The sequence below is a fragment of the Leguminivora glycinivorella genome, chromosome Z (assembly GCF_023078275.1).
Source record: "Leguminivora glycinivorella isolate SPB_JAAS2020 chromosome Z, LegGlyc_1.1, whole genome shotgun sequence".
In the NCBI taxonomy this organism is placed as follows: Eukaryota; Metazoa; Arthropoda; class Insecta; order Lepidoptera; family Tortricidae; genus Leguminivora; species Leguminivora glycinivorella.
Genome location: NC_062998.1, coordinates 25,998,479 through 26,015,104, shown reverse-complemented (window position 1 = coordinate 26,015,104; position 16,626 = coordinate 25,998,479). Strand labels below are relative to the sequence as shown.

General features: G+C 34.7%; 1 protein-coding gene across 1 annotated transcript; it reads left to right on the top strand.

Annotated features, from left to right (window-relative positions):
• Positions 1 to 890: 890 nt before the first annotated feature.
• LOC125241188 lies at positions 891 to 11,845 on the top strand. The gene is made up of 4 exons (XM_048149546.1): positions 891 to 948; positions 1,104 to 1,213; positions 8,264 to 8,437; positions 10,160 to 11,845. The coding sequence occupies exons 2-4, from the start codon at positions 1,147 to 1,149 to the stop codon at positions 10,246 to 10,248; spliced, it is 330 nt and encodes a 109-aa protein (XP_048005503.1). The 5' UTR covers positions 891 to 948; positions 1,104 to 1,146; the 3' UTR covers positions 10,249 to 11,845.
• The last annotated feature ends 4,781 nt before the right edge of the window (positions 11,846 to 16,626 follow it).

Below are 16,626 nucleotides of genomic sequence, written 5' to 3'. Positions count from 1 at the left end.
AGATATGGACTATTATTGTGGGGTCATAGCAGCAACGCACATGAGTTATTTATAACACAAAAAAAATGCATCCGTATTCTTAGTAATATTCCCCAGACCGACAGCTGTAAAGAACATTTTCAAAACCTACAAATACTAACGCTCCCTTCTCTATACATATTAGAAATAGCTATATTTGTCAAAAATAACATACATTTGTTCGAATATAACAAGAGCGCCCGTCGTAGAGACCAACTCGTCCTGCCAGAACCGATTTTAGATATATACAGAAGAGGTCCTTACTATAGAGCTATACAGATATATAACAAGCTACCTCACCAGATAAAATGTGTAGATAAAACTTCCCTATTTACTACTAAGCTCAAGAATTTACTATTGAACAAGGCATATTACTCTATCCAAGAGTATATGGAAGATACACACTTATAATAAGCCTAATTAGTAATTAAGTTTAAATAGTATGTATTAAAAATTGCCATACCCCACCAGGGTGCCATGTGATCCTATGTACCTATATGCAAACAACTTTGTAACCATGGTTCGCAATAAATGATTATCTTATCTTATCTTACATAGCATAGTAGCTTGAGCGTTTTTTAGTTAGCGTCTAGCGCAAGTCATCCACGCAAGTCGCGTCCATACGCCAGACCTAGCATTGACTCTGGTCTGGAGGTCAGATTATGGTTATTTTATTGGGGTAATATAGTCCTTTAAAATTATGCCAGCATACCTAGGCTATCGTAGAATCACGCGTAGAATAGACCTATAGACTAGCAAAGCAAAGATAGACCAAAAACAAGGTCACAAAAAATGTCTTGTCAATGTCATCTATGTCATGTCATCCAATCTATTCTTTTTCATAGTACTGTATGCATAGTCGTTTGTACCGTGGTGAATTGAATTCTAAAATTCTGGATTTATTGTGCGAAATTAGCTTTAGTTAGAGAGGTTAGTGCCATTACTTTTTAATCACTTTTATTTATACAGAAATATATTTCACTTGCAATTTTGACTGTCACAACCTTTGTGACGGCGCTGAACAATTACAAAGATAGTGAGATTCACAATTTTAAAATCAATATCATTTTCTGTTGTGCTACAAGTCACTTTCAGTAATACATAGACGTTGTGACCGTATAAGGAATAATGTCCGGGATCCGCACCGGACGCGTGAGTAAACATAGGAGAGGCCATCGTATGAAGACTCGGGCAGGTATTCAATCTCGCATGCTAGTTTTCGCTTTTCACTTTCGTACACCGTGGGTATTGATTTCTGCTTGATGATTTTCATTTACGTAGTGAGCAGCTTATTTTATAAAGAAGCAAAGCCATACTCAAAACCTACATATCTAGTGAAATGATTTCCAGCTACTTAAGTTGTTTGACCCTTGTAACATGGATGCCTTGATAGTTAATAATGACTTACTAACAAATTAACTTGACTTGATCCAGGATCATGAGGTGCATGATGTGCATAGAGTGATGGTCTCTTAACTCAAGTTGGGAGCAGTTGAGGTGTCACTCCACTCACTGCTGAAGACTCTCTGGGATGAAATGGTACACAATCTGGATATATTTTTATATTTATTATTGCCCACCTTCCCTACCCTGCTGCATTACTTACATGCCCATATTCTATGTATTTAGTCACATATGTTTGTTCCTTTGCCAATAAGTGCTCAGTGAGTCTTCAAATCTCCTACATTTTGTACAGTATATTATTCACAATTTACAAAGGTATATTGATGTAATCAGTTAAATTATATTAATGGTATAATGTTTGTTAGTGATGTGAATACAAACTATGCTATGCATGTATTTTCATTTAAGTTCCAATGTTTTAGATTGTTGTATTTCAAGTAAATTATTTAAAACTCATTTTAGTGTTCTGTTCTAAAGCATATATAATGAAATAATAAAATGCTGTAGAATTATTTTATCTACCCAGCTCAAAGGCACATGTTAAATAAGGTATCTTCTTAGATTGGCATTTGTTTATTTTTCAAGTTCTTAAATTCATCCCAATCTGCTTTGTCACAGATTCTTCAATCATCAGTTTCATCAGTAGTCATTGTTTTCTTTGATTATAATAATTTAGTGTTATCACTTTGGGGTTATTGTTGGCGTTATATGAGTTGTTAGTCTTTTTCTTCTTTTAAATTTTTCATTATTTCGCTTGATCTTCTTTTGGCATTTTAGCTGTTCAAGTCTTTATAAGTAGGCATCGGAGTTTAGGGAGCTATGTAGTCAACATTAGATATAAATTGAGCACATAATCATATATTAACTGCCATAAAAACTCCTATTCTTATTTAGGGGAATATATTTCGACATAAATTTGATCTCTATTTCAAAGTGATTGGATTCATTTTACATATGCTATGCCTTATAAAGAGTCAATATATGTTTTTTTTGTCCTAGGTCCATACCAACTTAGAATAACGCCAAATATGATAAGATGAATAATAAATTATTTAAAATATGACCAAAAACAAACAACTCATATGATCAAATACTGCTAACAAGATTGACAAATGGAGAAAGGGTGACAAAAGCAAAATGAGATGATATTGAGAGCAAAAATAATAAAATAACTTTATAAAAGCATATGTACTTCTGATTAATTAGATTTGATTGCATTTTTAAATAAAACATAAGTATGAATAAAAGTTGATTTTGTTACATATGTCAACCTAATAGCTTGACACTGTCTTACATTCAATAAAAACTAAAATGAATATACATAATATTATTACCTTTTTTCAAATACAATACTCAATATTTACAATGCAATATTATTTTCAATTGTAACTTTTCTGGGCTAAGGCTATAACTTGAAACACGTAGAAATTGTTCTGTGAATTGGGCAGGTATTCATTTTTGTTTACTATTTGCATTTGTAATTGCATGAGATGAGAATGGCCATTTTTACGAGTGTTTCAACCGGATTGACTTTGGTGCCAACATTTTTTTCTGAATCCCGTAAGATCATTTGAATCTTTTGTCAATTTAAGTAGAAGTCGCCGATTTCTACCAGAAATAAAGAAAACTCATGGCACTCTAAGTAATAATGTTGCCACCAAAGTCGAAGCATTTAGAACGCTTGGAGAAAAAATCATGAATACTATATATGCAAGATGTAAGTACAAAATGTTTATTATAGTTGTTTTGTTTTATCCCTGAATGAAATTTAACATGCAGCCAAGCCATGCCAACCTTGAACCTACATGGAAATACACACACAGACACACGCACACATGCATACTAGCCCCGATGCATATGATTTCGTCTAGTCAGACCATTTTTTGAGGTTCTCCGGTTTGTACAAAAATAATGTATTAGTTCAAAAATCGTTAATGTTTAATGCTAATACTAATCTAGTTTATTTTTCATGGCAGTATTGTACAATAACTAAATCTAAATTTTTCTGTGAAAATATTTCTGTATTAGTAGACGAACTCCACTGCATCTGGGCTAGTATACATAGAGTGTGGCGGTGCGGCGGAGGTATAGTTATAACCCTAGGGATATAATTATATGCGTTAAACAAACAAACCACAGTGAAGAATTGTGTAGGGCAAGAATTTGTTAATTATTTCCAATTCAATGTGCTTATTCTCTCTAAACACACAGACGGATGGACAGAGTCGCGACATAAGGGTTCCTTTTGATTTTTTTTGGTATAGAACTATAAAGAACCGGGACTTCCGGTTCCAGTCCCACTTAGAGACGTATTATAATTATATCCCTAGATTAAGTTTAATCCAGTGATATAATTATATAACTAAACTAGTACCCACCGTATTATAATTATATTCCTAGTAAGATGGTTATGAATCGCTTTTGTTTAGCTATGTTACGGCATATAATTATATCCCTAGGGTTATAACTATACCTCTGCCGCACCGTCGCACTCCTACCTACAATCATTTCACTAGACTGAATCCAGTCATATAACTATATGACTAAACTAGTAACGTATTATAGTTATATTCCTAGTAAGATAGCAATTAATCGCTTTCGTTTAACTATGTTACGACGTATAATTATATTCCTAGGGTTATAACTATATAACGGTTTTATCTATCTTACTGCGACATACATACATGTTGTAACATGAACACACCACATGACATGACACCTTCAATTCTATAGCCAATTGCGAGTGTTTAATAATGTTTTAGCATTGGTATTTGTACCTTTGTATACGAGCTAATTATTATATATACATTATATATTTGTATGTAGGATGATTATTCTAAATTAAGAGGTATGTAAGTACTTCGTCGAATTGGAAAAATATAAGTATTAGCGTTATCTCTTTTTTCTTTCCTCCAAACCGTAAGCAAAAGAGAGAATTTGAAGCATAGCATACCTATTTGCAAAACTAATCTTAACAATTTTTTGTATTTGGGATGCACAGATTTGTTTAAGTCGCGGAGTTTGGTAACAACAATATTGTTCCGTCTATTCCGTTTATTGTTACAACCTGAGCTCTTCAGAGATATTATGACGTAGCGGATGCTTCGTGTTTCTATCGTGTACCTACTTATACATAAATATGTTTTTGTCACGAACAGCTCTCCATCATACCATTGTTTAGTGCAGTCAAGTAGTCATTATCGCAGTTAATGTGAATGGATGTTCTGCTGGACATTGTGTCGTCTAATAATTAGCATAACAGTAACGAATGTATTTTGTACCAGTATTAGTCAACTTAAAGAATTTGCGTTAAATTATTGCGTGGTAGAACATCACCCAAAGCACTTTTTATTTCGTCACAATGTGGAACTAACTAGATTATTGTGAAACATTCTTATGTTATACGCGAGTATCTAAGTCGTCTTACCTTGGTGTTAACTTCAAAGGATAGGTATCTTAATTTATAATTTAAATTGAACGTTTCACTTTGGGGACGTCTGCCGAGGACTATGAAGGAACTGTCAGACTAGTGTTTACTGAAGCGACATACACATACATGTATACTAATGTACTACCTTTTGTTATTTGATGCATTCTCATCATTGTTTTAATTAGACGTAAATCAATTTTATTTTATCACCGGTAAAGTCTTAAGTGAAATTAATCAAAATATAATTTTGATGTTTTTTTTTTTTTTACATACAGCCGATCATGTCCGTACAATATTGTTTGTTATAAAAATTACAATCTGTATCTACATTTTGTGGCTATATTAGGTTAGGTACACTTTTATTGTACCTACCAATTGTGAGGCCTGGGGGGTTACCATGACGTACTAAAGACGTTCAGTTTAGGTTGAGAGAAAGGGACACAGCTATAGCAGTTACATAGCTCGGTCCCTCTCTCTCAACCTAAACTGAACGGCTTTAACACGTCGTGGTAACCCCCCTGTTCTATTGTATGGATCTGAATGCTGGGTGACAAAGGTGGAGAATGAAAGGAGAGTTCTCGTAGCGGAAAAGAGAATGTTGAGATGTATGTGTGGAGTGACCATGCAGAATGGATCGGATCAGGAATGAGTATATTACGAGAAGTTTGAAAGATAACGGAAAAGATGAGTGGCAGTTTGGCGTGGTAAGGTCATATAATGAGGAGGGATGATAGACAAAAGAATGTTGGAGATGAATGTTGATGGATGGAGAGGGAGGGGTAAACTCAAACAACGACGGATGGATTGTGTGAAAGAGGATATGAGAAAAAAAGATGTGAGTGTTGAGATGACGAAAGATAGAGGAGAATGGAAGAGGAAGACATGTTGTACCGACCACACATAACATGGGATAAGGGTAGGAGGAAGAAGATTGGTAGGTACACTTTTCCACTGACCCACACTAACACATACTCAACACTTTTTAACTTTTTTATCTGAAGTTTGGTCCAAAAAAATCAAGCAACACTATGTGACGAAAGTAGACTAAAATGTATATAGGAATTTTGCTGTAAGCTCAATACGGATAAGTGTGTCATAAGAAGCTAGAAGTGTGTCTGTCTGGCCATCACATTTGACCGTTTTACGCCGTGTCTTGCGTGGGCGACGGTCGCGCGACCGTCGCCGTCGCGTCTCATACTTCCATATCGATAAGGTTTGATTTCGTATGCGTCGCATCGCCGTCGCGCGACCATCGCGCGACCGTCGCCCACGCAAGCCACGGCGTTACTCATTGTCACAGGTGTTTTCGCGAGTTCATACTTTTGCTACTTGCTATTACTCACGATTAGTTGTAAACGTATGAACTGTCAATAAACACTTATATTAGATTTAATGGCCAAATATGAAGGTCAGACACAGTTCACTTTATGACACACTTACCCATATTGACCTTAATGGATTAGGAAGTAAATAGAGACAACCCAAGTCCAAGACGATATCATCATTTTTGTTGGCAAATCTGTAGGAAATTACAATTTGTACCGTTGCAACGGTACTCTTTGGACGTGTTGTGTGTCATCAACTCGAAATTCTAATACGGTTGTGCTGATTGGGGCACTTTTGTACCTAATTACCTAATTGTAGCAGCATTAGTTGTATCAATTTAGAGTTAAAAGGAACTTAAAACATAAAAAATGCCACAAAAGCAGAAACTTTAATTCTTTTTGCAAATACATATGTACATATTTTACTAAATAACTAGTTAAATATAATTTTATACTTTACTCATGGGCATCGTATTTTAAAATTTTGTAGTATACTTATCTACAGTTTTACTATTAAATAATACGTAAGTAATTTATTGTATTTGTAGTCTCCTTAATCCTGTATTTATTAATATTCATCAATAATTATTTGATATTTAACTGTCTGCATTCATTTGCACGAAGAGGCGTCATCCATATATTACGTCACAGTGTAAGGGGGGGGGGGGGGGGTCATACTAAATGTGACAATCCCTGTTAAAGGGATACAAAAAAGCGTGACATAGGGGGGGGGGTCCAAAAACCTGAAATTTGGTGTGACGTAATATGTGGATGATCCCAGAGTATTATTTATTTTAACTCATTGAAAGCGTTCCAACTTCCAAATAATGCGTAGTGCCGTAAAGTGCCTTTGATTAAAAGTGGATTTTTCGTCAAAGCCGCCTGTCTATCTATCCTGAGGCTTTGCTTTGTCGTCACTACTTTGATAAATCTCGTATCTCACACTGCTAATCAGTTGAAACGCAGTAACTCCGTATAGTCTCCCCCATACAAAGTATTGAGGATAAGATAGAGTAAAACCTCTAAATTTCCAAGTAAACACTAAAAAAAAACTGTATAGTCTGATTGGTCTGTATCCATTACATACATCGTTACTACAGTCAACAGTTGTCTTCTCATTGACGGAAAAAGATACGAGGTTTTCATAGTAATGACGATGTCTTGACTGCAATTTGGCACACTTACAAATCAATGCGGGAAAATAAAAAGTTATGAGATCACATTTTCATTTGAACGTATAATATAGGGAAAATCGTATATTGCTGACCTCATTCCTAGAACTGGACGTCTTATTAGAATGATTTATTGAATAACGTGTTAAATATGTATAGGTATCTTAACTTGTTTCTCGGTTATTTTTAATCGGACATTGCTCGATAAGGTTCACCGATTTGAGGAGCAGATCTGAGAGTTAGAAATTAGAATATTAAAAGAATGTTTTTTTAGTATTAATTGTCCAATTATAGGAAGGTGGCTGGTAATAGACGAGGTACGCAAATTATACAACGCAATGAGCAAGTAAGTATTATGTACAACCCACCAAAAGTATTTGCATGTAAAGTACAAATCATGCCAAGACAAAAATATAAATAATACGCTACCGTCACATGAGCGAGGCGTTAGGTGAAAATTTTGTTCACTTTTAGTTACCTACTTTTTACTATGTTCTACAATTAGTTCTTGTTAGTAACGAAAGGAACACGCCACTTTGGTAGGTACCTACCTACCTATTGACTTAGGTTCAGAGATTGTGGAGTTAGGATATGTAGAGTTACAAGCTTGAATTTACATAGGATCTATAAACTTTTTGACTGTACAGTCACCTCCAATACCATGTCACTCTTCGAAGGCAGCAATAATCACGATCACACGATCTTATTTGTAGAGCCAATAGAGCGCATCACATATTTTTGCGGCCTCCAAATAGTAACATGTTATTGCAGGTGACTGTACGATCAACATTTATTTCGAAAGGACTTATTTCTATAAGTCAACAGTACATCCCTTTGTGTGGCAACACGCCTGTGCTTAAGCTTGTATTCTAATATATGCCGTTTAACGAAATGAGTTGTATGGCACGTTTCAGGTCTGAGAATGATGGCAATTATGCAAGACAGAAAGAGTGAGGAGGTTCCGAAGGAATTCCTCGAGACTGGTAGGACGGGGCGCCGCAACGCGATGCCCGACATCCTGCACCCGCAGGGCGCCGAGTGCACCACCGCCGACTTGCCGTCGCGGCTGCAGCAGCTCGCCACTACCGGTAACCAAACCCCCCGCCTGTCTAGGACCCATCATACGAGTACACCGACACCCTGCACCCGCAGGGCGCCGAGTGCACCACCGCCGACTACCCGTCGCGGCTGCAGCAGCTCGCCACTACCGGTAACCAAACCCCCGCCTGTCTAGGACCCATCATACGAGTACACCGACACCCTGCACCCGCAGGGCGCCGAGTGCACCACCGCCGACTACCCGTCGCGGCTGCAGCAGCTCGCCACTACCGGTAACCAAACCCCCCGCCTGTCTAGGACCCATCATACGAGGGCACCAACACCATACCAAATATATTATATACTTTTCGCACCACGTGAAATTCGTGAGCTGTGATAATAGTTTCAATTACACACATGAATCATCCAGATCCAGATGTCAAAAAGAAATATTGTTTCTAAACATGTCAGGCGATGATGGTCGTCTTGTTAGGCTTTGGTAGGCAATCATGGTCGCGCGATAAATGATAAAACATCTGGCCGTCCCTATCGCACTATTTGTAAGTGAGATAGGGACGGCCAGATGCTTTATCATTTATCGCGCGACCATACTTGCCTGGTGGCGGTTTAGTCATTATCTTTGATTTGGGTGAAAATTATACTAAACTAAACGTGATTTAAAAGATAAACATAAACCGTTATTGGAACTTAACATTAACTTACTTACTTTTGTATATTGTTAGCCTAACTATTATTGCTCAAACTTGAGTTCAGTAAGATTGAGAAAAGAACACCAATTTACGGGGCCTTGCGTGGCCTCACCCTATTTTGTACCTTTCGTGTCATAAGATGCGGAACTGTAATTCTTTAGTATCATTTCTACCTAGATATACGTTTTTGGTTTAATTATACAATTAAGGGTGCAGCGAAAAAACACTTTTCTGGAATTAGCAAACCTAATAGTTATCAATCAATGACCCTTAGTCTATGAAGCCTTTGTACGAATTTTCAGCTTTTTAAATCAACATCTTCAGCCCTCCGCATTAGGTTTAAAATTTTGAAAATCTCATACAAACCTGAAAATTCAACTTTCAGATAAAAAATAAATTTCGGCAGTATTATGTTTAGTATATGTTATTGATACATATCATTATAAGAAACTACTAAATGTTGCGAAAATAGCGTCAAAAATCGCCAAAGTTCGCCTAGTTTCAGTACATTGGCCAAAATAGCCGCTTAAATACTGAAAATTGGCGATTATTAACGCTATTTTCGCAACTCTTGGTAGTTTCTTGTAATAATATGTATCAATAATGTATACTGAACATAATTTAATACTGCCGAAAAACATTTTTTATCTGAAAGTTGAATTTTCAGGTCTGTATGAGATTTTCAAAATTTCAAACCTAATGCGGAGGCGCAAGATGTTGATTTAAAAAGCTGAAAATTTGCACCAAGGTTTTATAAACTAAGGGTCATTGATTGATAACTATTAGGTTTGCTAATTCCAGAAAAGTGTTTTTAGCTATAAACTTTAGGCGGTGTGGCTTAAGGAGGTGACGATGACGATGCTTCTCGCCAATACGCATGTTTTGAATGTATTGTTTCTGCGTGAAACTTGTAAACTTTGTTACTTTTGGGCTCCATTGAAGCCCTTGAAATTCGTGGTCGAGCTATAGGAGTGGATAAAAATATCTCAAAGGAAAATATTTATAGCCAAGAGTAAAAATGTTGTTTATAAAATGCTTATTTGTTATGGTTTGCTTTTTCAGATACGGATAACCCGCAGCCATGTTCATCTAAAGCAGAACTCGAAATAAGCAAGGAGGAGGATTCGACGGCCAAGAAAGACTGCAGTTGAGCTGCGTTCCCCAATCAAGAGTCCCACGAGGACGCAACGGGACGTGCCCAACGCTAAAGCAATCTCAATCAGGTAATAGTGTAGCGATGAGTACGTACTCTCATCGTGCTTCTTAGACAAGTTTGCCAGTAGGTCGAGTACTCTCCAGCGACTTATTGCAGAACAGAGCTCTGAGCAACGGACGATAATTTCATATCACCGAAGTTAACTTTTTAGAATAAGTGGCCACTTGTCGGACGAAATCGACATATCACAAATCAGTCAACTATTTTATATCAAGATTACTTATGTTGGTCTGAAATATTATGAATTGTAATTGGTTAAACAAACGTCTTTAATGTACCGTGCAATTATGATGAAATTGTTTCATGTTGTAACTCTTATAGTCTTACGCACTTTATAGATTAGGAAAACAACTATTTTAATGCTTGTTTATGCATGATATTGAAGTAATTGGATTACTTTATTCTTGTGACTTGAGATGAGTGGGCCAGAAACGTGTTCCAGTTCCTTTTTTATTCCAAATGCACATGATAATGATAATTTATTATTTATTTTTAGATTTTAGCTTAAAAGTACAATTTTATTTTTATTTAACCATTCAGTGTGATAGTGTGATTTTAAGTTAGTTTAGTTTAATATTTGGTGCCGTTCTATTTTTGTGGTGAGGATGCATGTTAAGAACCGACTACGTGTTTTGTGTAATGTTGATGAGTTAGACCATAATAGTGACCAATTACTATGAAATATTTTAGACAAATTATTTTATTGTTATAACTGTTTTGTATTTTAGTTTTCCATACATTATGGCAGCAAAATAATCTTATTTTAATTTTAATCGTTGACTATTTTTTGATGTAGTAGGTACCTACATTGAATATACGTCCCTAAACAGTAAGGAGGCCCAGGAGTCTATACTACTCTGCAATGTCACTACTTAGCTAACCTGTCTTCAAATAACGATATCTATAACTTAATTTAATCTGGAGATTAAACGTTTCTTATTTTATTATTTTTGTTAAATGACTACGCTTGTTGAGCGGTCGATTGCCGCCTGCTGTCAATGTTGCTGGATATGTACGAATTCGACAATTCTATGTATATAAAATCAGAACGATTTAATTCATATATATTTAATTATATTTTGTCACACTAATAACACCAAATAAATGTAGGTATAACTACTAAAGTAGGTGTTATTGAAAATTTAAGTAGATTGTTTGAATAAGAAGTATTAAGATAAAAATAATGAGGTGTTCCTGCGACGAGTGCACAGAAATGTCGGTGAATTGTTTAGCAAACGTAACTCAAGATTGTAAAATCGGTAGTTAACCTTCTGACAAGTAGAACTGTACGGCGGCCTTACAAGGTACAATATTCATGTCACGATCTAGCAATTTAAAAATTAACTGATTAATCAGAACACATGTATTCTCTAATTATATACGAACTTTTTAAATAATAATAAAAAAACATAGCTCGCTTAGCAATCTTGGCATAATTAGCGTTGTCACTTTAAATGTTTTAAAACAATTTTTCTCAAACATGGTATGAAATATTGATGTTATGTGCCTTATAATTGGCTGCGAAGTATGACGTTTCAGGTGCGGCTAGGACAAGAGGTCGATAATGGAATTTCATACATTTATTGCAGGCCTAGGCCGGCAAAGTCCTCTTTTTTTAATTTCCAGTCACTGATATTTGTGACATAACATCTAGGTATTTAGCCATTAAAAAAAACTATAAGGGGCTTTACAGACGTGCCGACTGCACAAGGCCTCGGCAATCATTTATTTTTGGTTTGTTTTGTTACATTTTTTTTTCTTTTTTTATAATTTTCTGTTTTTTATTGTTCTTTGCGGGCATATCAAAAATGGAACGAAAATTTGATTATTATTGCGCTACGACGCACCGTTTAGGAGATACAGCCATTCAAAGTTTTTATTTTTTTCATACCATGTTTGAGAAAAGTACTATACATACCTCGGCCCCGGCCTCGGTAATAATGTACTAATATTGTATTGGCTACTATTGTACTAGGCTTCTTTTAACTGAGCATTCTTTTTTTTTTTAATAAAATTTTTTGATTATTAGGGAATTTTAGGTCAATTGTACTCAGAATCACGAGTACTTTCAATATCACTGGAATACAAAAAGTGTCCCAGAATATCCATACATTTTTGTTACCCCATACAACATGTACGGAAAATGGTAACAAAATAAGAAAAAATCGTATGGGACAATTTTTTTACTACTAGTATTGAAAAAGCTAGTAATTCTGAGTAGAAATAGCTTTTTTTTAAAAATATCACACTTCTTAAAAGTGACAAAAAAAAAAAAAATGCTCAACTAGTGGTTAATGTGTAGTGTATAATTGCACATTTAATTACCACTAAAAGAAGCCTACTCGGTAAACAAAATGCCAAACTATAAATTATCTACCTCTATCAATACAGTCTGCTTTTCCAATACGAGGTAACGATAAGCCCAGCAATTATAATGGAATAAAATAGCGCTTCGTGACAATACTTTTAAGTATAGCACAGATATATGAATGCTCTGAGCTTACAACGGAAAATATGGCCGACACGCGAGTTTCATTGTCTGCTTTTCGTGTTTTATCTCACTAACACTGAGAATATACGTTAGTGGTCGTCAACACCGATTTTAAATTATTACCTTTGGTTTGGTTGAAATCAGCTCTTGAAATACTAAACTGGTTTCCGTGTTTTTATAGCGTTTGCCTTTGTAAACAACCTGAAACAATTAAATATAAGGAACTACAATTTGGTTCAACTTATCTTTAAAGCTCTCGTGATCGTGTATGGGTATAGACGGTATCGGACAGTACCTAGTGTAAGATATCTTCACTACTTTTAAAAAAACTTGTATCTTCGTCTGTCAATGAAAAGAAAATTGTAGTAAGTATGTATGGAATGCATATAGACTTGCGTTTTAACTTTGAGGAACAGCGTGAGCTACGAGATTTTTTAAAAGTAGTGACGATATACAGCTTGTACTCGTAGCACAACTGACTCAATAACAATATTGGTCCCTCGGCAAAATGAAAATAATTTGATGAGAATCAAATTTACACACAAAAATGCTAAACGCAGAATATTACTGCATAAATGCTGCTACAAAACTGCCTTACAAATTATGTTGATTAAATTTATAAATTGTTCATCATTTCATGCCGAAAACTGTAAAATATGACCTAAGTTATTTTGCCCATTATTTTCTTTTCTTAATCCGCAAATTACTTCAAGTATGGAATTCCATGCCCATAAATATAGATATCAACCATATAAATCAGGCTTATTTTCGTAGTTAATTTAATTACTGACGATGTATAGTCTGGTGCAAAACTGAGTCAAGGCAAATACACGAACAAATTTGTCGTCACTTCATTTTTGTAGCGAACTTGACTGTAGGGTAACTATAAAAATACGTTATTAATATGAAAGCAATATAGCTCATTTAAAGAGCATGTAACGTACTATTTGCTGGTTATGCCAGAGAAAAAAAAAATTGGAGTAAGTATAAATAAGTATAAAAAAAGATGTTTAACAGTTTTTGGTTAAAAATATATGTAAAATGAAAATATCAAGATTGTGAAATTTGTGAATGCAATGGATGGGATCCTACCCACTCATCGGTGATTGTAAATCCTGTGCCGTTTAACCTTTGAGCCGTTTCGACCATTTGTGTGACATAGGTAGAGTCTTCAATTTAGTCCATAATTCCGCTGAGCTCTGTGTGTTCTTGATATGCACGTACAATCCAGGATCAATAGTTAAAATTAACTTTGCCTTCGTTTTTGCGTCTTCAACTGGTTTAGTCAGGGACCAAACGACCTCTTTTGCAAAAAGTCGTCGACATCTCTTCTAAATACCTAAAACAGGTATAGATGTGTTCCTCGTTCTGTCCAGATTACGAATTGACCTGTTTTAGTTTAAGGAGGGGGGGACGGGTTGAGAAAAAGGGGGGAGAAAGATGGCGGACGACCATCATAGATATTTATTCACATCTCGAGTCCTATGGCACCAATCTGTTCGTGCGAGGTGTCATTTGAAAGCTTATTAAACCTACTTTAATTGTTTTTAAATAACTATACTCATAAAAGTAACCGTTTACGAAATATTTTAAAATATGTGTTTTTTTATCGCGCATGAATTGCACACGTACTAGTAAAAAATGCGTCTAACTCAATAAACAATAACTTTACCGCAATTGATGTTATTATAAATTTTTTGCATCTACTCATGCTCTTTCTAAAAATATAAGTTTCATTGGTATATGATAATATATAACCATGTAATTACGAATTTGGTGTAGCAGGAGTCACTCTGCCCGGTCGCAGAAATGGGCGCTGACCGTAGTAAAGTATTCAATATTTTTGAGGTCCTATTTTACGGATCCATATGCGAGTGGTATCGTTTCAAAGCTAATTAAATCTACTATATTTTTTTATAAATAACTACAGTCATTAAGGTAGCTGTTTAGAAAATATTTGAAAATATGTGTTTTATAGACCATGAGTCGCACAAGTACCTACTGGTAAAAAATGCTTCCTAATCCATAAACAACAACTTTTCCGGAATTGATGTTAGTATATAATTTACGTGGAATTTCATGCGCTTTCTAATAACATAAGTATTATTGGTGTATGAGGTTTTGTGAGATGATGGATAAACGTGAATCTTCTGTCTTGTATTAGTTTATCTGTGTTTTTCTTTTTTTTTTTTACCTTTTTAGATTGTATTATGTACCTAGTTGTATAAATACTGTCTGTTATCAATTTCACAGTGTATTAGTCCGCTGTAATGCTGTGTAAATTTTTTGAATCAATAAATAAATAAATAAATAAATAAATAAATAACCAAGTAATTACAAATTTGGTTAAGTAGGAGCCACAGCGCCCGGCCACGTATGGATGCTGACCGTCGCCAAATTTTCTATATTTTTCAGATCCTATTTTATTGAACAGGAATCTTTTGAAAGTATATTATGCGTACTATCATTAGTTCTCAATAATTTTAGTTGTAACTGTAGTAGCTAACAAAATATTTGAAAATATGCATTGGAACCGATGTGAGTAGGTAAAACATGCTTCTAGCTCAATGAATTTTATTTTTTCCGCAATTGATATACTAACAAAATAAACGCCAAAATGACTTTAAACCTTTTCAAATAATAAGTTTTGTCAGTATTGCATAAACAATAATGTTAATTTATCCATCATTCTCACTGCACACCGTTATATACATGGATGACCATTTTCGTTGCCGTTTTCATAATTTTTAAGATTGTATCTTAGTGCATGAAACAATAACTTTACCGCAAATAATGATATTATAAGATTTACAGGACATTTCATGTGCTTTCTAAAAATATAAGTTTTATTGATGTATGATATTATACAACCAAGTAATAACGAATTTGGTTTAGCAGGTGTCACTGCACCCCCGTGACGTAAATAGGTGCTAACCGTCCCCTAATTTTATGTATTTCTCAGATCCTATTTTAGCGATCAATTTGTGAGAGGTATCATTTGAAAGAATATTTTGCGTACTATCGTTACTTTTTAATAATTTTAGTCGTAATTGTAGAAGTTTACAAAATATTTGACAATAAGTGTATTTTTACTGTATATGAATAGAATTCGCACTGATACGAGTGAAACATGCTTCTAGCTCGATAAATTATATTTTTCCGCAATTGATATAATAACGAAATGAACCGCAAAATATGTGGTCTTTACAAAAAATGAGTGTTGTTAGTTTTGCTTAAACAATTATGTTAATTTGTCCACCATACCCACTGCGCACGGTCAATCGTCATATAAACGGATGTCAACCGCCGTTGCATTAATTTTTTCATCATTTTACAGATTTTATTTTACTGATCAATTAAGTATATAAGTAAATTCGATACGTGATAAATTAGGTATATTTATTGTGAATATAGATCAGTGAAATAAAGTCTGAAAAATCATGAAAAAAGGTAACGACGGTGGACATCCATTTATATGATGGTGCGCAGTAGGTGAGCTGAACAAATTAAAATTAATTGTTTATGCAATACAAACCAAACTTATTTTTTGTGTAAGTAATTTTCCGTTTATTTTGTTATTATATCAATTGCGGAAAACTATAATTTTTTGAGCTAGAAGCGTGTCTTATCAATGCCAATGCTATTTTTGCACAGTAAAATACACATATTACTAATCAAATATTTTGTAAACTTCTACAGTTTCGACTTGAAGTATTAGAAATAAAGATAGTACGCATAATATGCTTTCAAATGATACCTCTCACAAATTTATCAGTTAAATAGGATCTGAGTAATGTAGAAAATTTGGCGACGGTCAGTCAG

What these genes read in the sequence shown, in the direction of transcription:
- LOC125241188 (XM_048149546.1), top strand. Translation starts at nt 1,147, where the DNA reads ATGTCCGGGATCCGCACCGGACGCGTGAGTAAACATAGGAGAGGCCAT. An exon ending in TCGTATGAAGACTCGGGCAG is followed by an intron (nt 1,214 to 8,263) that starts GTATTCAATCTC and finishes GGCACGTTTCAG; the next exon opens with GTCTGAGAATGATGGCAATT. An exon ending in GCAGCAGCTCGCCACTACCG is followed by an intron (nt 8,438 to 10,159) that starts GTAACCAAACCC and finishes TTGCTTTTTCAG; the next exon opens with ATACGGATAACCCGCAGCCA.